This window comes from Aulonocara stuartgranti (genome assembly GCF_965226115.1).
Source record: "Aulonocara stuartgranti genome assembly, chromosome: 9".
NCBI lineage: Eukaryota > Metazoa > Chordata > Actinopteri > Cichliformes > Cichlidae > Aulonocara > Aulonocara stuartgranti.
The window spans coordinates 32,883,013-32,902,641 of record NC_138960.1 but is presented as its reverse complement, the minus strand read 5'-3'; the positions used below and the strand labels follow the sequence as shown (position 1 = coordinate 32,902,641).

Sequence of the window (19,629 nt, the reverse complement as noted above, 5' to 3'; positions counted from 1 at the left end):
GGACCAAGAGCATTCATTATGTCAGGTACATGTCTGTCTGGAGCACATACAAGGACTTCAGTCTTTTTTTCATTAAGTTGGAGGAAGTTGTCAGCCATCCAACCTTTGATGGTTTCTAAGCACACATTTAGAATCTGCAGCTTAGAAACATCTTCAGGTTTAAAAGATATATATAGCTGGATGTCGTCTGCGTAGCAGTGGTAGCAAATGTCCTCAAAGGGGCTCAAAATATGCTGGAGAGGAAGTAGATATATTAAAAACAATAAGGGCCCCAGCACAGAACCTTGTGGCACACCATAGGACAGGGACGTGGAAGATGACCTGTACTTAGAGACCGCCACAGAAAAGTATCGTTCATAGAGATACGAGGAGAACCACTCTAAGGCAGACCCAGATACACCAACCCAGTATTTCAGCCTTTCAAGCAAAATGTAATGGTCAACGGTGTCAAAGGCTGACGTGAGATCCAACATTAAAAGAACAGAACACTTTCCTGCATTGTTTTGCATCAGAATGTCATTGGAAACTCTAAGAAGGGCTGTTTCAGTAGAATGAGCTCTACGAAAGCCAGACTGAAATTTGTCAAAGATATCATGTTTGTCTAAAACTGCTGTAAGCTGCTTAGCCACAACCTTCTCTAATATCTTAGCAATTAACGGTATTTTTGAGATTGGTCTGTAATTGCTAGTGAGAGATGGGTCCAGCATAGGCTTTTTTAACAGGGGGTGTATAACAGCAGTTTTAAAATAAGCAGGGACTTTACCAGATCCCAGTGAGGTGTTAATTATGGTGAGCACACAGGGACCAATAGAGTGGAATAACGATGCGGGTAAAATGTCGAGTGAACAGGAGGATGCTTTTGTTGCATTAACTATTTTTTCCAGCTCTGATAGTGAGACGGGTAAAAAGCATTCTGAAACGACAGGCCGAGCTGGCATAGGAACTGACAATGCAGATGCTGATGGGGACAATTTTTTCCTTACATTACTAATTTTTTCTAGAAAGAAAGAAAGAAATGTTTCGCAGTCTTCATTAGAAGAAATAATGGCAGCAGGTGGAGCAGGAGTAATAATATCAGTAATAGTGTCAAATAATACCTTAGGATTATTTGACACGTATGAGAGTTGTGCACCGTTCATCCCTGAATAGGACATTTATTCAGGTAACTTTTGGGTTTTATGTTTGCATCTTATAATCACAGGTTTGAATGACTGTGTTGAGATGGCACGATACCATTTTTTTAATGTCAAATACGATATCATAAATTTGGATATCTGCCGATACCGATATGAATCTGATATATAGTGTGTTTTTTAATCAATAAAACTTTTTTATATCTTGCTACATTTTGTATAAGGTAGACTGTATAACTGCATCTCTACCAGTTTCTCTGCACTCCAGCCTCTTCTGTTCCACGTGAAGGGATTTTCCTTAATGCAGGAGAAATTATCTCCACGAAAAGGAACAGTTTCAGCCATCGCTTTCCAGTTCTCAATCAATTCTACCCCCAGTTCAAAAATATGTATAGGAAAATTTCCCCAATATAATATTATTTATAAATACACCCGTCTAGCGATTAATTGCATAAGTAATGGAAGCATGACCTCACGGCAGAAGCATATTCCATAATGTGTTGTACAGTATTATATGCATATTATATGTAACGTGGTGTTTTCCAGTTATTGTATTTACCAACATCAAGAAGTGAAAAGCAAAGAAAGACCACACAATGGTGCATGTTTAAACAAGGAGAGTTTACTGGTCAAAATTATTTATTACACAAATAAACCACATTTTTAACCCCAAAAATACACGTTCAAAGCAACACAACAGCGGCCCAATATCAGACAAAACTCCACTCTGTAGAGTGAGTGGGCAATCATAATGAAGCAGTTGGTTTTATTTTGTGGATTCAAGCTGCTCTTCATATTTTTGGCCGCCAGATGTCACCTGAGAGGACTGTGTTGAAAAGCTCCGAGTAATGAACCGTTTTCAATACAAGCTTCAGAAAGCTTCATTTGGCCATCACTAGGCGGGACTATTCATTTCCGGAGTTTTTGAAGAACTGGAAAAGATTACAAACGTGTATGTCTTTACCTGAGTAGCGTCGATAGAGTCACTAGGACTTTTTAAATTTATTTATTTAATTATCTGAATCGAATAAGGAAATGCCAGATTGGATTTAAAATGGGACCTTCAACAGCAGGTACGGAAACAAGAGAAATTGTATCAAAGTCTTGAAGGAAGGGTCTAACTGGGGTTTGTTTACACGGATTACATGTAGACCTAATTATTTCAATTCGGCCTTGATTAATCCTAACATTAAGATCTGGAGTGAGAAACGGAAAACAAGGAAGTGTAAAGCAGATGTCTGTACTATGAAGTACCATTAACGGCTTGTCGAGCTGAACGTCAGAGTTCCCGGCTAGGAAATACGGTCGTTATGTTTAGAGTTTCGGTTTAAAATCGGTTCGCTGTGGTCTGTAGTTTCTGCTTCTAAAGGCTGACTTTGGTCCAAGATGGCTCCGGTGCGTGTTGCTTGCCGTTTGCCTCTGTAAATTGCGTTATTGTTTGTTTTGTTTCTTACAATTTGTGCCACCAAAATCAACTCACTCTGGTGTATGAACGCCCAAAACGTTTGGATCTTCAATATTTTGCCACTAATCAGAAAGACTTTCCTGCTTACTACGTGGTGCGCTCCTGCCCCTAAGCATAGACGCGGGGGTAAACGTGCCGGTCAGCTGGTGAAGCTTAAAGCTTCAGCGCCTGCTGCAGTTGATTATGGTCAGCGTCTTCTAAAAAAAAAATATCTCATGCAACCCGCTTGGCAGGGGCGGATCTAGAGAAATTTTCTTAGGGTGGCATGAGGGTGGCAAAGAAATCAAATGGGGTGGCAAAATCAAAGCGCCCCCCCCCCCCCCCCCCCAACACATATGCAGGTGGTTACATATGGTTAAAATGTTTCAAACGCAGTAAGTACACACGTTTTTCATATAAATATAGTCTGTAACTTAATTATTGTCTGTAGCCCACATAATTACACACTTTAGTTACATAAAACATGTGCGTTTTGATATTATGTACTGTACAGCCTGTATAATAAATACATATGTAGCCCAATAAGTATAAAATCCAGAAAGCTACACAACATGGGACGCTTCATTTACAAACACAAGTCTAACTTAAGTTTCACAGTTTTTGTTAGAAAACAGTCACATTGTTACAGCTTAAATTACACAAAATTACAGAAATCTGCACTGTCATGAACAAAAATTTAAAACTAATCTTTCATGATTTGTTGGATTAACCCTCTGAGATTTGAAGTACAACCGGCCATGTTTGACTCCTTTTCAGTTTACATTTGTGTTTCACCCTCAAATTGTTTCATTTTATTTTTTTTCCTCTTGCCTTGTTTGGTATCTTTTCAGCTCAACTGAATTTAGTTGTTTTTTTCACTGACATACTGCATTAGTATTACTGATCTGAAATCACACAAAGAACTTAAAATCCTAGTAGTATTTTTTTTACTGTAAAAAAAACCACACAGACACGTTGAGTAAATTTTTATAACTTGAAATGCAAATATAAATTGTACATTTTGTAAACATATACAACTATTTATCTAAAAATGCAGCCAATACACCTGCTGGTTTTTTTTTTTCCATTTTGTACAACCATTTAAAAGTATTACTAAAACTAAAATGAGAGAACAATCAGGTGTCTCAATAAGATGCTCCACAAATGATGTGTGGCAGTAAAAAAAAAAGTTTGTCCACAGACAGAGGAGAACAGCACAGGGACAAACCTGCAGGCCTGACAACAGGAGGTGTATCACTCCGCTGGTTTTCTCCTTAGTGGCAGTGTTTACATTGCAAATGTGCCTTTGTGACATTCATTAGTGCCCTCACTGACACACAAAACAAAACGACTACACAACAGAACAACTACACAAGACAGCACAACACACTAAGTAAACACTCCACACTAAACGTCACAAATCTCCCACATCTAAAAACCCTCTCTCTCTCTCTCTCTCTCTCACTCTGTCTCGCTGCCGTTGCTCCCAAAACTCTCCCTCTTCCTAAACAACCAAATCCTACGTGTTGCCTTTTTTTAAAAAAATTGGTCGACATGGTACGTTTTTCCCCCGATAGGAAAGCTTTTTTCCCTTTCTTTACTGTTTTTGCGCTGTCCTTAGAAAATGCTTAAAACTCACACACACACAAAAACGTGACGACAGTATTTAGAAAAAAAGCGTGGCTGATATATATGATCATAACTCTGGATTTACTGACCTGTAATTAAAATTAAAAAACTTTGAAGTCCGAACTTTCAATATGGGCTGAAATAGAGACTCAGCATGGCAGCAGCTTGTTGCTGTGTCAGCTTACATCAGTCATGTGATCTGGAGGTGCAGCGTGTCCGTGGACCACAGAGGGTTAATAACACTCACCTTGCTTCCATTTCCAGAGTGTAACAACCGACCACCTGTGTGAAATCCGAAATTCCCATGGTGTTATTCAAAATGTGCTCTGGCACAATCATAAGCATCGCTGGCTACTGAAAACAAGAAAAAAGCCGGTCCTGCTGTGGGCTGAACCATTTGTTACTGGTGAAGGGGGGGAACACGATCCAATATATTCAGTTTTAGCATTTATATTCACTGTTGACTGTAACTACGCTCAAACTGTTAATGCTATCTTATTTTAATAAACAACACTGTCATATGCAAAACTGGGGTGGCACTTGGGGTGGCAAGGGATCATTTTAGGGTGGCACTTGCCACCCCATGCCACCCTTCTAGATCCGCCCCTGCCGCTTGGGTCATTTATCAAACATGATGTCACAAATCTGGGAGTCATTATGGACTCGGACTTTAAATTGAATAAACATGTTAGTTCTGTGTCAAAAAAAAAGCTTTTTCCAGTGAAGGCAAATGACAAAACTGACGCCAGTTTTGTCAAGACATGACATGCAGAAAGTAATACATGCCTTTATTTCAACTCGCTTTGACTATGGTAATGTAGACTACTTTATGTTGGAGTCAGTCAAGGATCTCTTGCACATCTTCAGCTTGTTCAAAATGCTGCTGCCCGCCTCTTGACTGGTACCCACAGGCACAAACATGCCTGTCCGCTCTTCATTGGCTTCCTGTTTATGATAGAATTAATTTCAAAGTCCTAACGCTGGTTTATAAATGCCATGAATGGGCTTTCTCCACCATAGCTTTCAGAGGTACTTCAGCCTTGTATTCCTTCGCAGGCCCTAGGTCAGCTGTTGGGCTGCTTTTGGTTGTTCTGAAAACTAGGCTGAAACTTAGGAGAATGGTTTTTCAATTATGGCTCCCAAACTTTGGAATATGCTGCTATTAGACAGGCATCTTCGCTTCCTGTTTTTAAGTCACTTTTGAGAACTCACCTTTTTTCAATAGTTTTTAGACTGGTGTGAGTTGATATATTTATGTGTGTATTATGTGTTTTTGTGAGTGTCAGTGGTTTTGTCTTGTGTTTTACCCCTTTGTTTCTGTACAGCACTTTGGGCAAACGTTCCGTTTTAAAATGTGCTATATAGGGGTGGGTTTTTATAATCGATTTATGCACTTTCGCCTGCAGTGTGAACGTAGCCTAAGTCTTATCAGTAAATCCAGCAGCTTTAGCTACAAGAAAAGGCCCTGCGCTGTTGGTAAATCTGACCCTAATGTTTCTTATTTAAAATAGATCTTTGTACTGAAGAATTTTTTTTCACAGGGCTGTTCTCATTTAAACAACCTCAAACAGTAGGGGTGGATCACTTTCTGGTGACTTAAGATGCACATTTTGTGGTCCACCTTTGATATAATGGAATGCTGCAAGATCCAGTGTCACATTGTTCAGGAGACTAAAGCAAGGTTGTTTAGTTTCTCAGCGCCTCGCTCCTTTTTTGAAAATTCTTTATGAATCATCCTAAACACCTTTCCTTGACAAAGGTGATGGGGTTTTGGTTTTGTTTGTTTTTATTGTCAGACAGGCTGTAAAGAAACTATGTGCTGACACTGCTAAAGATTGAGACTTGTCTTTAACCTAACTTCACTACAAATGACACGAAACCTCAGGCTATAGCTTCTTTTCATACAAATGTTTTGCTAGAGCTTTGAAGGTTTTTCTGACTGTTACATCCCCACGAAGAGGTGCGAGTGTGGGGACCGGTAACAAATGGGTCCAGAACAGAGTGAAAGGAAAACAGACAGAAGTGTTTAGTAAACAAAACAGTTTTTATTATAGATAATCTTAACATAAACAACCGGCAATGCTGTTTTACCAATAACACTAGAAAAAGGTCGCAACAACAACCAAACAAAAAACTCCACACCACGAGGAGGCACTTCCGGGGGCCCACAAGCCCACCCTGTCACTAGCAGCAGGAAGTTCCACTGCTGCTGCTGTTGAGGCCCACGAGCCCACACTACTCACATGAAGCAGCTACTCTCCCCACTGCTCCTACAGCTCAACACCACAGGCAGGACAATCACACAGTAGGACCTCTTTCAACACCTAAAACACAATAAAGAAACACCAGAGAAATTCCCCTCCCTCATCCAGTTCATCCCCAGCTTATGTGACCTCAGAGAGGTGATTGCTGACTGGGCCCAGGTGGTAAATGAGGCCAATGAACAGCAGCTGTGTCCTGGGGAGAGAGAAGAGCGAGAGGGAGAGACAGAGGGGTGGAGCAAGAGAGGAGGAGGCGGAGAGAGACCACCACACCCACACCCACACAACAGTAGTTTCAGGAGGCCCTGCTAGAGCCCTAATACTGACTTTTATGGTGTTTCTAACAAATATAAGCCAAAATGCAAAAACAAAAGGAAAATTTAACAGTAAAACTGTTCCTCTTCTTACATAAACAGGTCATCACCAGAGGAAATCTGCATTTAAAACTGACAACTGATCGGTGCTGTGGAAATACAAGAACCAGCTAAACTGCTTGCAGTTTAAGCAGGACGGCACATGCCATTCAGACTCTCAGCTGTAACTGTCACATTGTTGCAGTATTGTGTCAGATTGATATTGATGTTTATTTCTTTCAGGATTACAGTTATTCAAACATTTACCATTGTAACATTAAAATAAACACAAAGGAACTGTGTTTGAAACCATGAAGCACTGATTATTTTATAAGGGTTTTAATTGTTTGTTTGTTTTTTTTATTCTGTTTTTCAGCAGGGGAAAACTAGAAGAGCGAAAAAAAGGTCATGAGGGAATAATTCAAAACATCTGACAGGAAGCAGTGAAAACCAAGACGAGACGAAACGCAGTGTTACTGGAGAAATGGATAGACCATTAAACACAACATCAAGGAGCGAAAGTAGTGGGAGTGAAAGCACTGAAGAAAAAGAAGACACAGATGTTAGTATGCATCATTCAGAGATCTCTGGACGTTATAGAGAGTTAGAATTGCGACAAGGCAGATGTTTGGGAATTGGTGAGACTTTCACTCCCTTGATGCATGACAGCGAGCAGTATAACATGTACAATCCAGCACAGAATAGAATATTAAGAGCTGAACTAACTACTTTGTCAGAGAGAGATTGTCGAAAAAAGTGTGTAATGAAGGAAAAGAGAAGAAATAAGACAAACAAAACAGGTCTGTTGGAAGATTTAATCCTTTATGGTAAAAACAAGCCAAGTGAAAAAGAAAAGACCGAAAGCTTACTTTCAGAACCAATGTTTGATCACGATTACAATCTAAAAAAAAAAGAACAAAAAGAATCAGAAATGAATAACTTTGCTTGGAAGTATCCATTGATCCCCTCCACTAGGACTTCAACAGCAAGCACTGAAGCAATGGAACAAGAAAAGTTTGATCATCGTGACCTACAATCTAGGAAAAAAATGTTCAGACAAAGGAGTAAGTTTAGTTCTTGGTTAATTCCTCATGTTGAAGACAAGCAAACACAGACAGAAATAACAGGAAGCTTCCTCTCTAACACTCCAGGTGATGGGCTGAAAGTTAATCAGCTCCAAAATCCAAAATCAAGCCACTCTAAATATCCTCCTTCCTGCTCCCTCTCTGTGACCTCTTTTGTTGACGAATCAGCAGCAGGTAGCAGCACTGCAAGTCCTGAGAGTGAAGAAATCGTGACACACAGTGTTTTGAAGTCTGAAACCATGCCAGACGATTATAAACTTCGAGGAACATCTGGATCTAGTGGGCTGTCCAGCAGATCCTGCCTCTTGCCTTGTTCTCACAGCATGGTCTCACTGAGCAAAATACCCCGTGCAAAGAACAACTTTACACAAGTAAACAGCTCACCTGATATGCTGTTAAATGAGTTTACACCAGTTATCACTGATGAGTCTGATGATGAAAACTACACGTTCCAGTGCTCCTGTCCAGGCCTGTACCAGTGCAGTGTGACTGGCCTGGTGTTTTTAATGAAGGCAGAAGGAGACGTGGTTTACAGGACTGTCCCTTGGAACAGGAGGCTGCTGGCCCAACACCACAAGAAGCCTGCAGGACCCCTGTTTGACATCAAATGTCAGCAGCAGTCTGTGTGTCAGCTTTGTCTCCCACACTGTGAGCTCATCTCCACAGGTGGAGGTCAGTTCTTGCAGGTCGCTCATGTGAAGGAGGAGGGCATCGAGTTTATCACCCCTCAGCGGATAACGGAAAGTCACGTTGTTATAAACATCACAGGGTTTTCTGGTTTTGGTAATGTGAAGGATGAAGACTCTCCTCCTGACCCAGTCCAAGCTTTGGTTCTGCTCTTCTACAAACCCCCAGTTGATCCTGATCCCAGATCCATCCTCAGTGTGTTGTTGCTTCCAAGGAACATCGTGATCCGTGATGTACAGCGCACCAGGAGGAAACTAAATGGGGATGAGAGGTACATAGATACATCTCCTCACTGCAAACTGCATCCAAAGCAGGTTTACACTCTGTCCACTGTTCCTGAGGATGATCTGATTAAAGTTCAACCAAAAGAGATAGATTTTGATGATGAGTACCGCGACAGTTACTTCACATCTTTCCAGGTGATTTTAAGAATAGTCTTCAGAGATATTAGCCTGAGTCTGAAAGAGAAGAGCAGCTCCACCTGTGTTTGGGAAAGAGATCTATGTATTTTCTCCCCTACAGTGGGAACTATAAATCTTTCTCCTTCTGAGAGGCTGTTAAACACACGAAGCTGCTTCATTGAAGGGATATCAGAACCTAATCTCAACAGCCTGATCGACAAACTGCTGGAGAAAAAGGTGATAACTGATGCAGAGAGGGAGGCAGCAGATGCGATGAAAAACAGAGGGGAAAAGGCTCGTTTTGTTATCGACACTGTGAGGAGTAAAGGTGATGATGCCAGTTCAGAGTTGATTAACTTTCTCCGTGAGCTTGACAAAACCCTCTTTGAGCACCTCAGGTTAAACTGAACAGATTTTTTTTGTAGCATTTGTGGGGAGAAAGTGAAGCAATTACCTGCATGTGTGTAAATGGTAAAATTGCCTGTATTTATAGCGCTTTACTAGCCCCTAAGGACCCCAAAGCACTTCACACATCCAGTCATCCATCCATTCACACACTGGTGATGGCAGCTACATTGTAGCCACAGCCACCCTGGGGCGCACTGACAGAGGCGAGGCTGCCGGACACTGGCGCCACCGGGCCCTCTGACCACCACCAGTAGGCAACGGGTGAAGTGTCTTGCCCAAGGACACAACGACCGAGACTGTCGGAGCCGGGGCTCGAACCGGCAACCTTCCGATTACAAGACCATATGTGTAGGGTCAGCATATGGTGGCAAATATTTTAAGAGGTAAAAACAAAAAACAGTTTGTTGGTCTGAAAATTATTTGATAACACACTTTAAATATACACAACCAGTCAAAATTTGGACACACATTCTCATTTAATGGTTTTTCTTTAGTTTTACTACTTTCTACATTGTAGATGCATACTGAAGACATCAAATATATTAAGCAAAACATATGGAGTCATGTAGCAAAGAAAAGAAAAAAATTATCTGAATATGTCTTATACTAGGGCAGCACGGTGGCACGGTGGTTAGCACTGTTGCCTCACAGCAAGAAGGTCCTGAGTTCAATTCCACCATCAGGCCGGGGTCTTTCTGTGTGGAGTTTGCATGTTCTCCCCGTGTTTGCGTGGGTTCTCTCTGGCTTCCTCCCACCGTCCAAAGACATGCAGTTTGTGGGGATAGGTTAATTGGATAATCCAAATTGCTACTAGGTGTGAATGTGAGTGTGAATGGTTGTCTGTCCCTGTGTGTTGGCCCTGCGACAGACTGGCGACCTGTCCAGGGTGTACCCCGCCTCTCGCCCTATGACAGCTGGGATAGGCTCCAGCGCCCCCCGCGACCCTGAAAAGGAGAAGCGGAAGCGAATGGATGGATGTCTTATACTATAGATTCCTCAAAGTAGCCCTTTGCTTTGTTGACAGCGCTGTAAACCCTTGGCCTTCTCTCAGAGAGCTTCATGATGTAGTCACCTGAAATGGTTTTCACATCACAGGTGTGCCTGTCAGGGTTCATTGGTGAAATGTTTTGCCTTCTTTATGGGGTTGGGACCATCAGTTGTGTTGTTTTTTGTTTTAAAATTGCCCGATGCTTTTGTACGCTTCCTTATGTTATTTTACCTTACAGTAACACGATATAACTAACAATGGCATGACCAATATTTTAGGCTTCACACAGTCAAACTGGTCATTTCAGTGACTTTTTGCTTTGAAACTTTGCACTTTGTCACAGACGTTAGACTTCTTCTGTTAAGTTGTTGTGACTGTGTGGAATGAACCAAATCTGACAAGTGAATATAATTCTTTGAAAAAATTTGCATTAAATTAAACTTGATTTGATTCAAACAAGTTCTATAAAATTAAAAATGTTTATAAATTGTGTTTTACTGCAGATCTCACATGTTATTTATGGCAGGAAGTTTCTGATTAAAAATCCACAAACGCACCTTTTGTAAAGACAGCTGAATACTGACATGATGACAGTGTCATCATGTCAGTATTTAAACTCAACATCAGTCTGAGTTTAAATAAAGTGAATCTGTTTCAACAAATCTGACCAAAAGAAGCAGCTAAACACATTTACCTTTAAATTCCTGCTTTGTTTTGAAGCTGTATTGCAATATTGTGAATTGGGTTTTAGTTTGCTCTTTAGGCTACTTTTTAGTATTGTTTATTTATTCTCACTTTTATTTTTAGATTTTCAGTTTCTAGCTTGCTTTATTAAATATAATAACTTGTATCCATGGTTATTTAACTTGTTTACAGTAAAGTGAAATGGTTTTTTTTATTTAATTTAAGATGTATTTACTGTACCTTAAATTACATTAATTTACTTTGAAGATTTTTTTTTTAATATTTCGGCGACTCTCCCAACATTGATGACATAGACTGGGCATGGCCTCCCATCCAAGGCCCTGAGAAATCACTTGAATCACTATGGGTTACCCTATGTACCCACGTAATTGGTTTTTGGTCCCGTATGGTGATGAATTGTTAAGTAACAATTTTTGTATGTTAAAAAAGCATTTTTTTTCTTTTTGTATATAAATAAATGTTGATGTTGTGTGATGGGATTGTGTGCTTCAGTTTTATTTATAATGTGCCAAATAACTACAATTGATGGCTCAAGGCAATGCCATCCAGAGTAAGGATCTTGTTAGTCACAGTGTTACTAAGAATTTTACATCCAGTACGATGTCCTCAGTTTTATCTGAATTTAGAAGCACATAATAATGAGCATTAAAAGTTTGTGAACATGTATGATATGCCTTCTGAAGCATGGATAATATAAATAGAAATGGTCCCAGCATGAAACCCTGTAGAGCATCATCATTAACCTCAGTTGAAGTCAAATTATTATGATTGGGAAACAGACTTCGGATGCAGTATTTCTCTTCATGTAGGTGTAATTCCCATCAGGCAAGCATCACAAAGATCTCCCAACTGCTGTGATAGTTCTACGTGGTTTTGGGAAAATGAATAAAATCTCTTTAAAACAGAATATAAATAACGTTTGTTTTATATTACTGTATATCTCTATATATTGTGTATTACTTAACAGACATATTTTTTCTTTGTTTCATATTCTCTAGGTCACATGGCCGCAAACGTTAATACGTAAGATGTCTTATGGTACTACTTCATTCAACAACCTGAAAAAACAACAAAGAAAAGTATCAACACACCCTTTAAAGCCAGGAGTTCCTTTCTAAATTAGGAAATGGATAATGTTTAAATAAAGTGTTTGGTCTACTTTAAAAAAAATCGAATCTGGAATAAAATAAACTCACATACAGCAAGGGCATATGAGTTTAATATCAAAGTAAGGAAAAGGATCAGTGATGATTCAGTCGAAACAGGAGAAATGGTTTCAACACTGTTAGCTGTCCAGTGGATTGAAGATGCAAACCCGCTGAGATCTGTGTTATGCTCAGACTCGAGTTCATCATTGGCCAGTTTATAAGACAGTCACTCAGACTGCAGACCTGACATCCTGATAGAGATCCAGCAAACGTTAAGGCAGACGCATTTGTTTGAGAGGATTTGATTGATTTTCACATTTCAGTCAAGACTCCAACCAGTTGGTGGCGGTAAAGCACTATTTTGCTGTTTGCAAACCATCAATAAATAATATCAAGAAGAAGAAGAAAAAGAAGACGCACCTGAAAAAAAGGTGGGCGGGACTATTCATTAGCGGAGTTTTTGAATAACTGGAAAAGATTACAAACGTGTACATCTTCACCTGAGTAACATCGACAGAGTAACTCGCACTTTTTTAATTTATTTATTTAATTATTCGAGTCGAAGGAGGAAATGCGAGATTGGATTTACCATGGGAGCTCCAGCAGCAGGTAAGGAAACACGAGAACAGCATCTCTAGCAAATTTATCTATAAACGTTACACTTTTAAAATGTATCAAAGTTTTGAAGGAAGGGTCTCGATGGGGTTTGTTTACACGGATTACCTGTAGACCTGATTATTTGAAACATAGGCCTTGATTAATATGAGCAGATCTGGTGTGACAGACAGAAAGCGAGGAAATGTAACCTCCTAAGACCCGAACTCTTCTATGGCATGCATTTTTTATTTCCCATATTCGGGCATATTGGGACCCGATAAATGTAAAAACAAAGAATTAGCAGTTTATTTGTTTATTTTTTTTACCTAATTTTTGTTTCTAAGAAAAACGAGAGCCACACATGAGGATATTCGTTTAAAATTTCGATAGAACAGTAGTAGTGTAACGTCCCCGTAAGTCATTCAGTTTCGGTTTAAAATCGTCTGATACTTTTATTTACAGCATGTTTCATGCGCAGTAGTCTTTAGTTTCTGCTTCTTGTTCAGTTGTTGCTTTGCATGCCCTGTACAGGCTCTTGGTAAATGCATTGAGGAAATTAATGACTGGTTGTGCCACAATTTTCTCCAGCTAAACAAAAACAAAACTGAGGTAATAGTCTTTGGTGCCAAAGAAAAACGATTACAGGTCACCAGAGAACTTCAATCTATACATCTAAAAACCACAAACCAGGCGAGAAATGTGGGTGTAGTGATGGATGCAGACCTAAACTTAGAAAAACACATTAAGACAATAACAAAGTCAGCTTACTATCACCTCAAGAATATTTCAAGGATAAAAGATCTGATGTCCCAACAGTGCATGGAAAAACTAGTCCATGCATTCATCTTTAGTAGGCTTGATTACTGTAACAGCATCTTTACAGGTCTACCTAAAAAATCAGTCAGACAACTACAGCTCATTCAGAACTCTGCTGCTCGAGTCCTCACTAAGACCAAAAAAGTGGACCACATCAGTCCAGCTCTGAGGTCTTTACACTGGCTGCCTGTCCGTCAGAGGATAGACTTTAAAGTTCTGATGCTGGCCTATAAAGCTCTGAATGGTTTAGGACCAAAATACATCAGTGACCTCCTGACCCAGTATGAACCTTCCAGATCCCTCAGGTCATCTGGATCCGGTCTTTTATCAGTTCCCAGAGTCAGAACCAGACACGGAGAAGCTGCATTCAGCTTTTATGCTCCATATATCTGGAACAAACTCCCAGAAAGCCTCAGATCAGCTGAAACACTCAGTTTATTTAAATCCAGGTTGAAGACTCACCTGTTCTCAGCTGTTCATGATTTTATCGACTGTTATTTTTTTAATCAATTTTAAATCGTGCTTTTTTTTTAAATTGTTTTTGTTTTTTAATGTCTCTGTAAAGCACTTTGAATCACCTTGTTGTTGAATTGTGCTATATAAATAAACTTGCCTTGCATGAATAACATAAATATAAGATAAGATAACCTTTATTAGTCCCACACGTGGGAAATTTGTTTTGTCACAGCAGGAAGTGAACAGTCCAAAAGTTATATAGCAAAAATTAGAATACAATAAGAATAAAACACTGTACACAACTGTACAGAATAGAATAAAATACTATATACAGTAGAATAAATAGAATAAAATATACAATAGGGTAAAAATAGAATACAAATGCTTAATACAACTGAGTAAAAATACAAGGAGTTCTAATAACTTATCAAAGTGTGTTTAACATTCTGTATAATCAATTTGTATTATTATTGCCTTCAAATGACTTCAGCTGGGATAAGTGATTGATGGAGCGAGTGTTACTGCGGTCCGGGATTTTCCAAACAGGGGGCTGGAAAGGAATTGCACTGGAGCACAGCAGGTAAATATAAGAAATAAAATGCATTTCATTGGCTATGGGACATATTTGTTAGACAAAACATGCACCTACAAATGACATGATGTTACTTTATTCAACAATATATATTTTATGCTAAATTAAAAAAAAAGCCTGAAACTAATATAGAAATACAAAAAGCAAATCAAAGTAAAACTGTTCCTCATTCACATAAACGGGTCACCCCCAGAGAAAATCTGCATAAAAACGGACATCTGACTTGTGCCATGGAAATGCAAGAACCAGCTAAAGCTACATGTTTTTCTTTGCAAGCCATGTATGCATTTTTCAGAGTTTAAACAGAATTAAGATGGCACATGCCATTTACATTTTCACCTGTAACTTTCGAGTATTTGTAGTATTTTCTATGGGCTGTGTCATATTATATTGTCTATACCAGCGGTCCCCAACCCCTGTGCCTTGGACCGGTACCGGTCCGTGAGTCGTTTGGTACCAGGCCGCGAGAGTTGAGGCTCAGGTGTGAAATGTATGGTTTTCAGGGTTTTTATCGGTTTTCAGCGTTATTTTGTTATCGTCTTTATCGTTAACTCTGTTTTCCTTGGTCTTTTCACGTGTGTTATGAATAAATCTTTTTTTTCGGTACTAGTACTAGTTTTATTTTGTTGTATTTATCCACGACACCTTAAAGGTCGGTCCGTGAAAATACTGTCGGGCACAAACCGGTCCGTGGCGCAAAAAAGGTTGGAGACCGCTGGTCAATACCACAGGTGTCGAACTCCAGGCCTCGAGGGCCAGTGTCCTGCGGGTTTTAGATGTGTCCTTGCACAGCTGATTTAAATGGCTAAATTACCTCCTTGACATGTCTTGAAGTTCTCCAGAGGCCTGGTAATGACCTAATCATTTGATTCAAGTGTGCTGACTGGTGTTATCTAAAACCTGCAGGACACCGGCCCTCGAGGTCTGGAGTTCGACACCCCTGGTCTATACTGTTGATTGAAAGTTTTGTTGTTGTTTTTTTTTTTTTTTTTTTTTTTTAAGGTTACACAGTTAATAAATCATTTACCATTGTCGCATTAAAATAAACACTGTGAGGCACTGTGTTTATAAGAGTTTTAATTAGTTAATGAATTTTATTCTGTGTTTTCCACCAGGGGAAAACTCCAACAGCCAAAGTCGCTGTAAAATGTTTTGAATAGTTCACAACATTTTCAGTGGTCATTGAAAACAAAGGCAAGCTCAATTTCCCTTGATGGAGGAATTTGGATATACCGCTTAACAAAAAAAATCAAGAAGTGAAACTTCGAGTGGAAGCGAAAGCACAGGAGAAAAAGAAGACTCCGAAGTTAGATCGTAACCTAATGATCCAGAATAAACCCGTGTCTCAGCTTCTAAACCAGTGTTTTAGAAGTTCATCCCTAAATTCTCAGTAAGCTTGTTTTTCAACTCTTGTATATCATTGGATGTTCATACCTGGGTGCATAACAGCCACTAGAACAAGATGTACAGTCCAACACGGAATAGAACAGCAAGAGCTGAACTAACTTCAGTTCAGGCAGCACAAGATGCCCTTCGACCAACACAAGATGCCGTACAGTTCTTTCGGCCAACACAAGATGCTGTTCAGCCCCTTCGACCAACACAAGATGCCGTACAGTTCTTTCAGCCAACACAAGATGCTGTTCGGTTCCTTCGACCAACACAAGATGCCGTTTGGGCCCATCGACGAACACAAGATGCCGTTAGGGCTTTTCAGCCAAGACAAGATACCGTTCGGTTCCTTCGACCAACACAAGATGGCCTTCAGGCCCTTCAAACAACACAAGACGCCCTTCAGGTAAAACAAGACGCCCTTCGGGCAACACAAGATGCACTTCGGGCAACACAAGACGCCCTTCGGGCAACACAAGATACCTTTCGGGCAAAACGAGATGACCTTCGGGTCCTTCAGGCAACACAAGATAACCTTCGGCTCCTTCAGGTAACACAAGATGACCTTCGGGCAAAACAAGATGCCCTTCGGGCCCTTCAGGTAAAGCAAGATGCCCTTCAGGCACAACAAGATGCCCTTCAGGCAAAACAAAATGCCATTCATGCAAAGCAAGATGCACTTCGGGCCCTCGAGGCAAAACAACATGCCTCTCAGGTCCTTCAGGCAAAACAAGAAGCCATTCGGGCAACACAAGAGGCCCTTCAGGCGAAACAAGATTCTCTTCGGGCAACACAAGAGGCCCTTCAGGCGAAACAAGATTCTCTTCAGGCAACACAAGATGCCCTTCAGGCGAAACAAGATTCTCTTCGGGCAACACAACATGCCCTTCAGGCAGCGCAAGATGCCCTTCGGGCAACAGAACATGCCCTTCAGGCGACACAAGATGCCCTTGGGTCAAGACCAGATATCCGTCAGCCTCTTCAGGCAACACGAGATGGTTTTAATGACACTTGTTCACCTTTTGTTGACGAATCAGCAGCAGGTAGCAGTTCTGACTATGAAGAAGTCATGAAACGCATTAATATGGAGTCGGAAACTGTGTTGGATGATGATTAAATAAACTTTAATGAAAATCTGCTCCACTCTCAGCTTATCCTCTCTTTCACTTCTCCAGTAATTTCAGTGGGCCCTGGAGGACATCCTGCCTCTTGCCTTGTTCTCACAGGATGGTCCTCACTGAGCAAAATACCCTGTGCAAACAACGTCGCACAAGTAAACAGCTCACCTGATATGTTGTTAAAGGTCTTCACACCTGTTATTAATGATGATTTTTAATGATGAAACCTGCCTGTACCAGTGCAGTGTGACTGGCCTGGTGTTTTTAATGAAGGCAGAAGGAGACGTGGTTTACAGGACTGTCCCTTGGAACAGGAGGCTGCTGGCCCAACACCACAAGAAGCCTGCAGGACCCCTGTTTGACATCAAATGTCAGCAGCAGTCTGTGTGTCAGCTTTGTCTCCCACACTGTGAGCTCATCTCCACAGGTGGAGGTCAGTTCTTGCAGGTCGCTCATGTGAATGACGAAGGCATCGAGTTTATTAATCCTCACCTCAGGATGAAGACTCTCCTCCTGACCCAGTCCAAGCTTTGGTTCTGCTCTTCTACAAACCCCCAGTTGATCCTGATCCCAGATCCATCCTCAATGTGTTGTTGCTTCCAAGGAACATCGTGATCCGTGATGTACAGCGCACCAGGAGGAATCTAAATGGAGATGAGAGGTACATAGATACATCTCCTCACTGCAAACTGCATCCAAAGCAGGTTTACACTCTGTCCACTGTTCCTGAGGATGATCTGATTAAAGTTCAACCAAAAGAAGCTGATTTTGATGATGAGTACCACGACAGCTACTTCACGACATTCCAGGTGATTTTAAGGAAAATCCTCAAAGATGTTAACCTCAGTCTGAAAGATAAGAGCAGCTCCACCTGTGTTTGGGAAAGAGATCTATGTATTTTCTCCCCTACAGTGGGAACTATAAATCTTTCTCCTTCTGAGAGGCTGTTAAACACACGAAGCTGCTTCATTGAAGGGATATCAGAACCTAATCTCAACAGCCTGATCGACAAACTGCTGGAGAAAAAGGTGATAACTGAAGCAGAGAGGGAGGCAGCGGATGCGAAGCAAGACAAAAGGGAAAAGGCTCGTTTTGTTATTGACACTGTGAGGAGTGAGTTCACTTTCTCCATGAGAATGATCACATCCTCTGTCAGCACCTCAGGTTAAACTGAATGGATATTTTATGGATCATAATGTGTTTCTTTAATGACGCCAAAGTCATTTTTATCTTTCTTTGACAACTGAAGTGAGTGAAGAAAGACATTTTTTTTTTTATTCTGAAACCATATAATTTAAACTTTTCATCAAATATTGCAGCTGCATTTATTTTTATTCTGCACTTTTGCACTTTGTCACAGACGTTAGAGTTCTTCTGTTCAGTTGTTGTGACTGTGTGAACCAAATCTGACAGGTGAAGATAATTCTTTAAAAAAAAAAGTTGCATTAAAATCAATTTTGATTTGTTTCAAAGAAGTTCTATAAAATTAAAAATGTTTATAAATTGTTTTTTACTGCAGATCTCACATGTTATTTATGGCAGGAAGCACACATTTCTCTGTAGGTTTCTGATTTAAAAATCCACATACGCACTTTTTGTAAAGACAGCTGAATGATGACAGTGATTTCAACATCTTAGTCTGAGTTTAAATAAAGGGAAACAAACATTAAAGTGTCTTTAGTGTGTGTTTGAATCTGTTTCAACAAATCTGACAGAAACTAAACAGCTAAACACATTTACCTTTAAATTCCTGCTTTGTTTTGAAATTATGCAATAATGTGATTTAGCTTTTAGTCTGCTCTTTAGGGTGTTTTTCAGCATTATTTATTCTCACTTTTATTTTTAGATTTTCAGTTTCTAGTTTGCTTTATTAACTATAATAACTTGTCCCCATGGTTATTTAACTTGTTTAAAGTAAAGTGAAACAATTTTTAGCTTTAAGACGGCCTTTAACGAGGTATCAAATTAATTAAATTTACTTGAAAGTGTGTTACAAGATAATTTCCTTTAAACTGTTTGTACCTTCATCAGCCAGCAGGGGGAGGCATTTGCTTAATAAGAGTGCTCTTAAACTCACTGCAGGTGAAACCTGATGAAGCCACGGTTTGATATCCTGCACAAAGGAAACCAAAAGCAGGACAATCACAGAATCTGTGCTCACATCTTTAGACAGCTAAATTTCACCCTAAGTTAGTGTCTGTATGTGTGAAATATAATACTACATTATTCTACAGCTGCACTCTGGTGTCCACATTAATGCTGTATTGTGAGTAAACCAAACTAACATTTGATCTCAGTATTTACAGGCTGGCATCAAATGCAGAAGGAAAGGTTTAAAAATAAGCTTCTGATTGTTTCCAGGTGAGCAGTTTGTATTGTTTTAGCTCATTTTATTGAGACATGATAAGGTAAGCAA

At 40.0% G+C, this 19,629-nt stretch overlaps 1 protein-coding gene and 1 long non-coding RNA gene across 3 annotated transcripts; both read left to right on the top strand.

Moving 5' to 3' along the window:
* The first annotated feature begins 1,965 nt into the window (after positions 1-1,965).
* On the top strand, positions 1,966-11,568 carry LOC309714470 (uncharacterized protein). Of its 2 annotated transcripts, none has more exons than XM_082546963.1 (2): positions 1,966-2,085; positions 7,197-11,568. In XM_082546963.1, the coding sequence occupies exon 2, from the start codon at positions 7,305-7,307 to the stop codon at positions 9,399-9,401; it is 2,097 nt and encodes a 698-aa protein (XP_082403089.1). In that variant the 5' UTR covers positions 1,966-2,085; positions 7,197-7,304; the 3' UTR covers positions 9,402-11,568. The 2 variants fall into 2 exon arrangements, with proteins under 2 accessions (XP_082403089.1, XP_082403088.1); XM_082546962.1 differs by having other exon boundaries at positions 1,966-2,206.
* A 1,080-nt stretch (positions 11,569-12,648) lies between these two features.
* LOC309714623 lies at positions 12,649-18,884 on the top strand. The gene is made up of 2 exons (XR_014278968.1): positions 12,649-12,851; positions 15,819-18,884. It is a non-coding gene; the product is annotated as an uncharacterized lncRNA (long non-coding RNA).
* Positions 18,885-19,629: the final 745 nt, after the last annotated feature.

Bases quoted from the DNA above. Each gene is read 5' to 3' on its own strand.
- LOC309714470 (XM_082546963.1), top strand. From the start codon at position 7,305: ATGGATAGACCATTAAACACAACATCAAGGAGCGAAAGTAGTGGGAGT.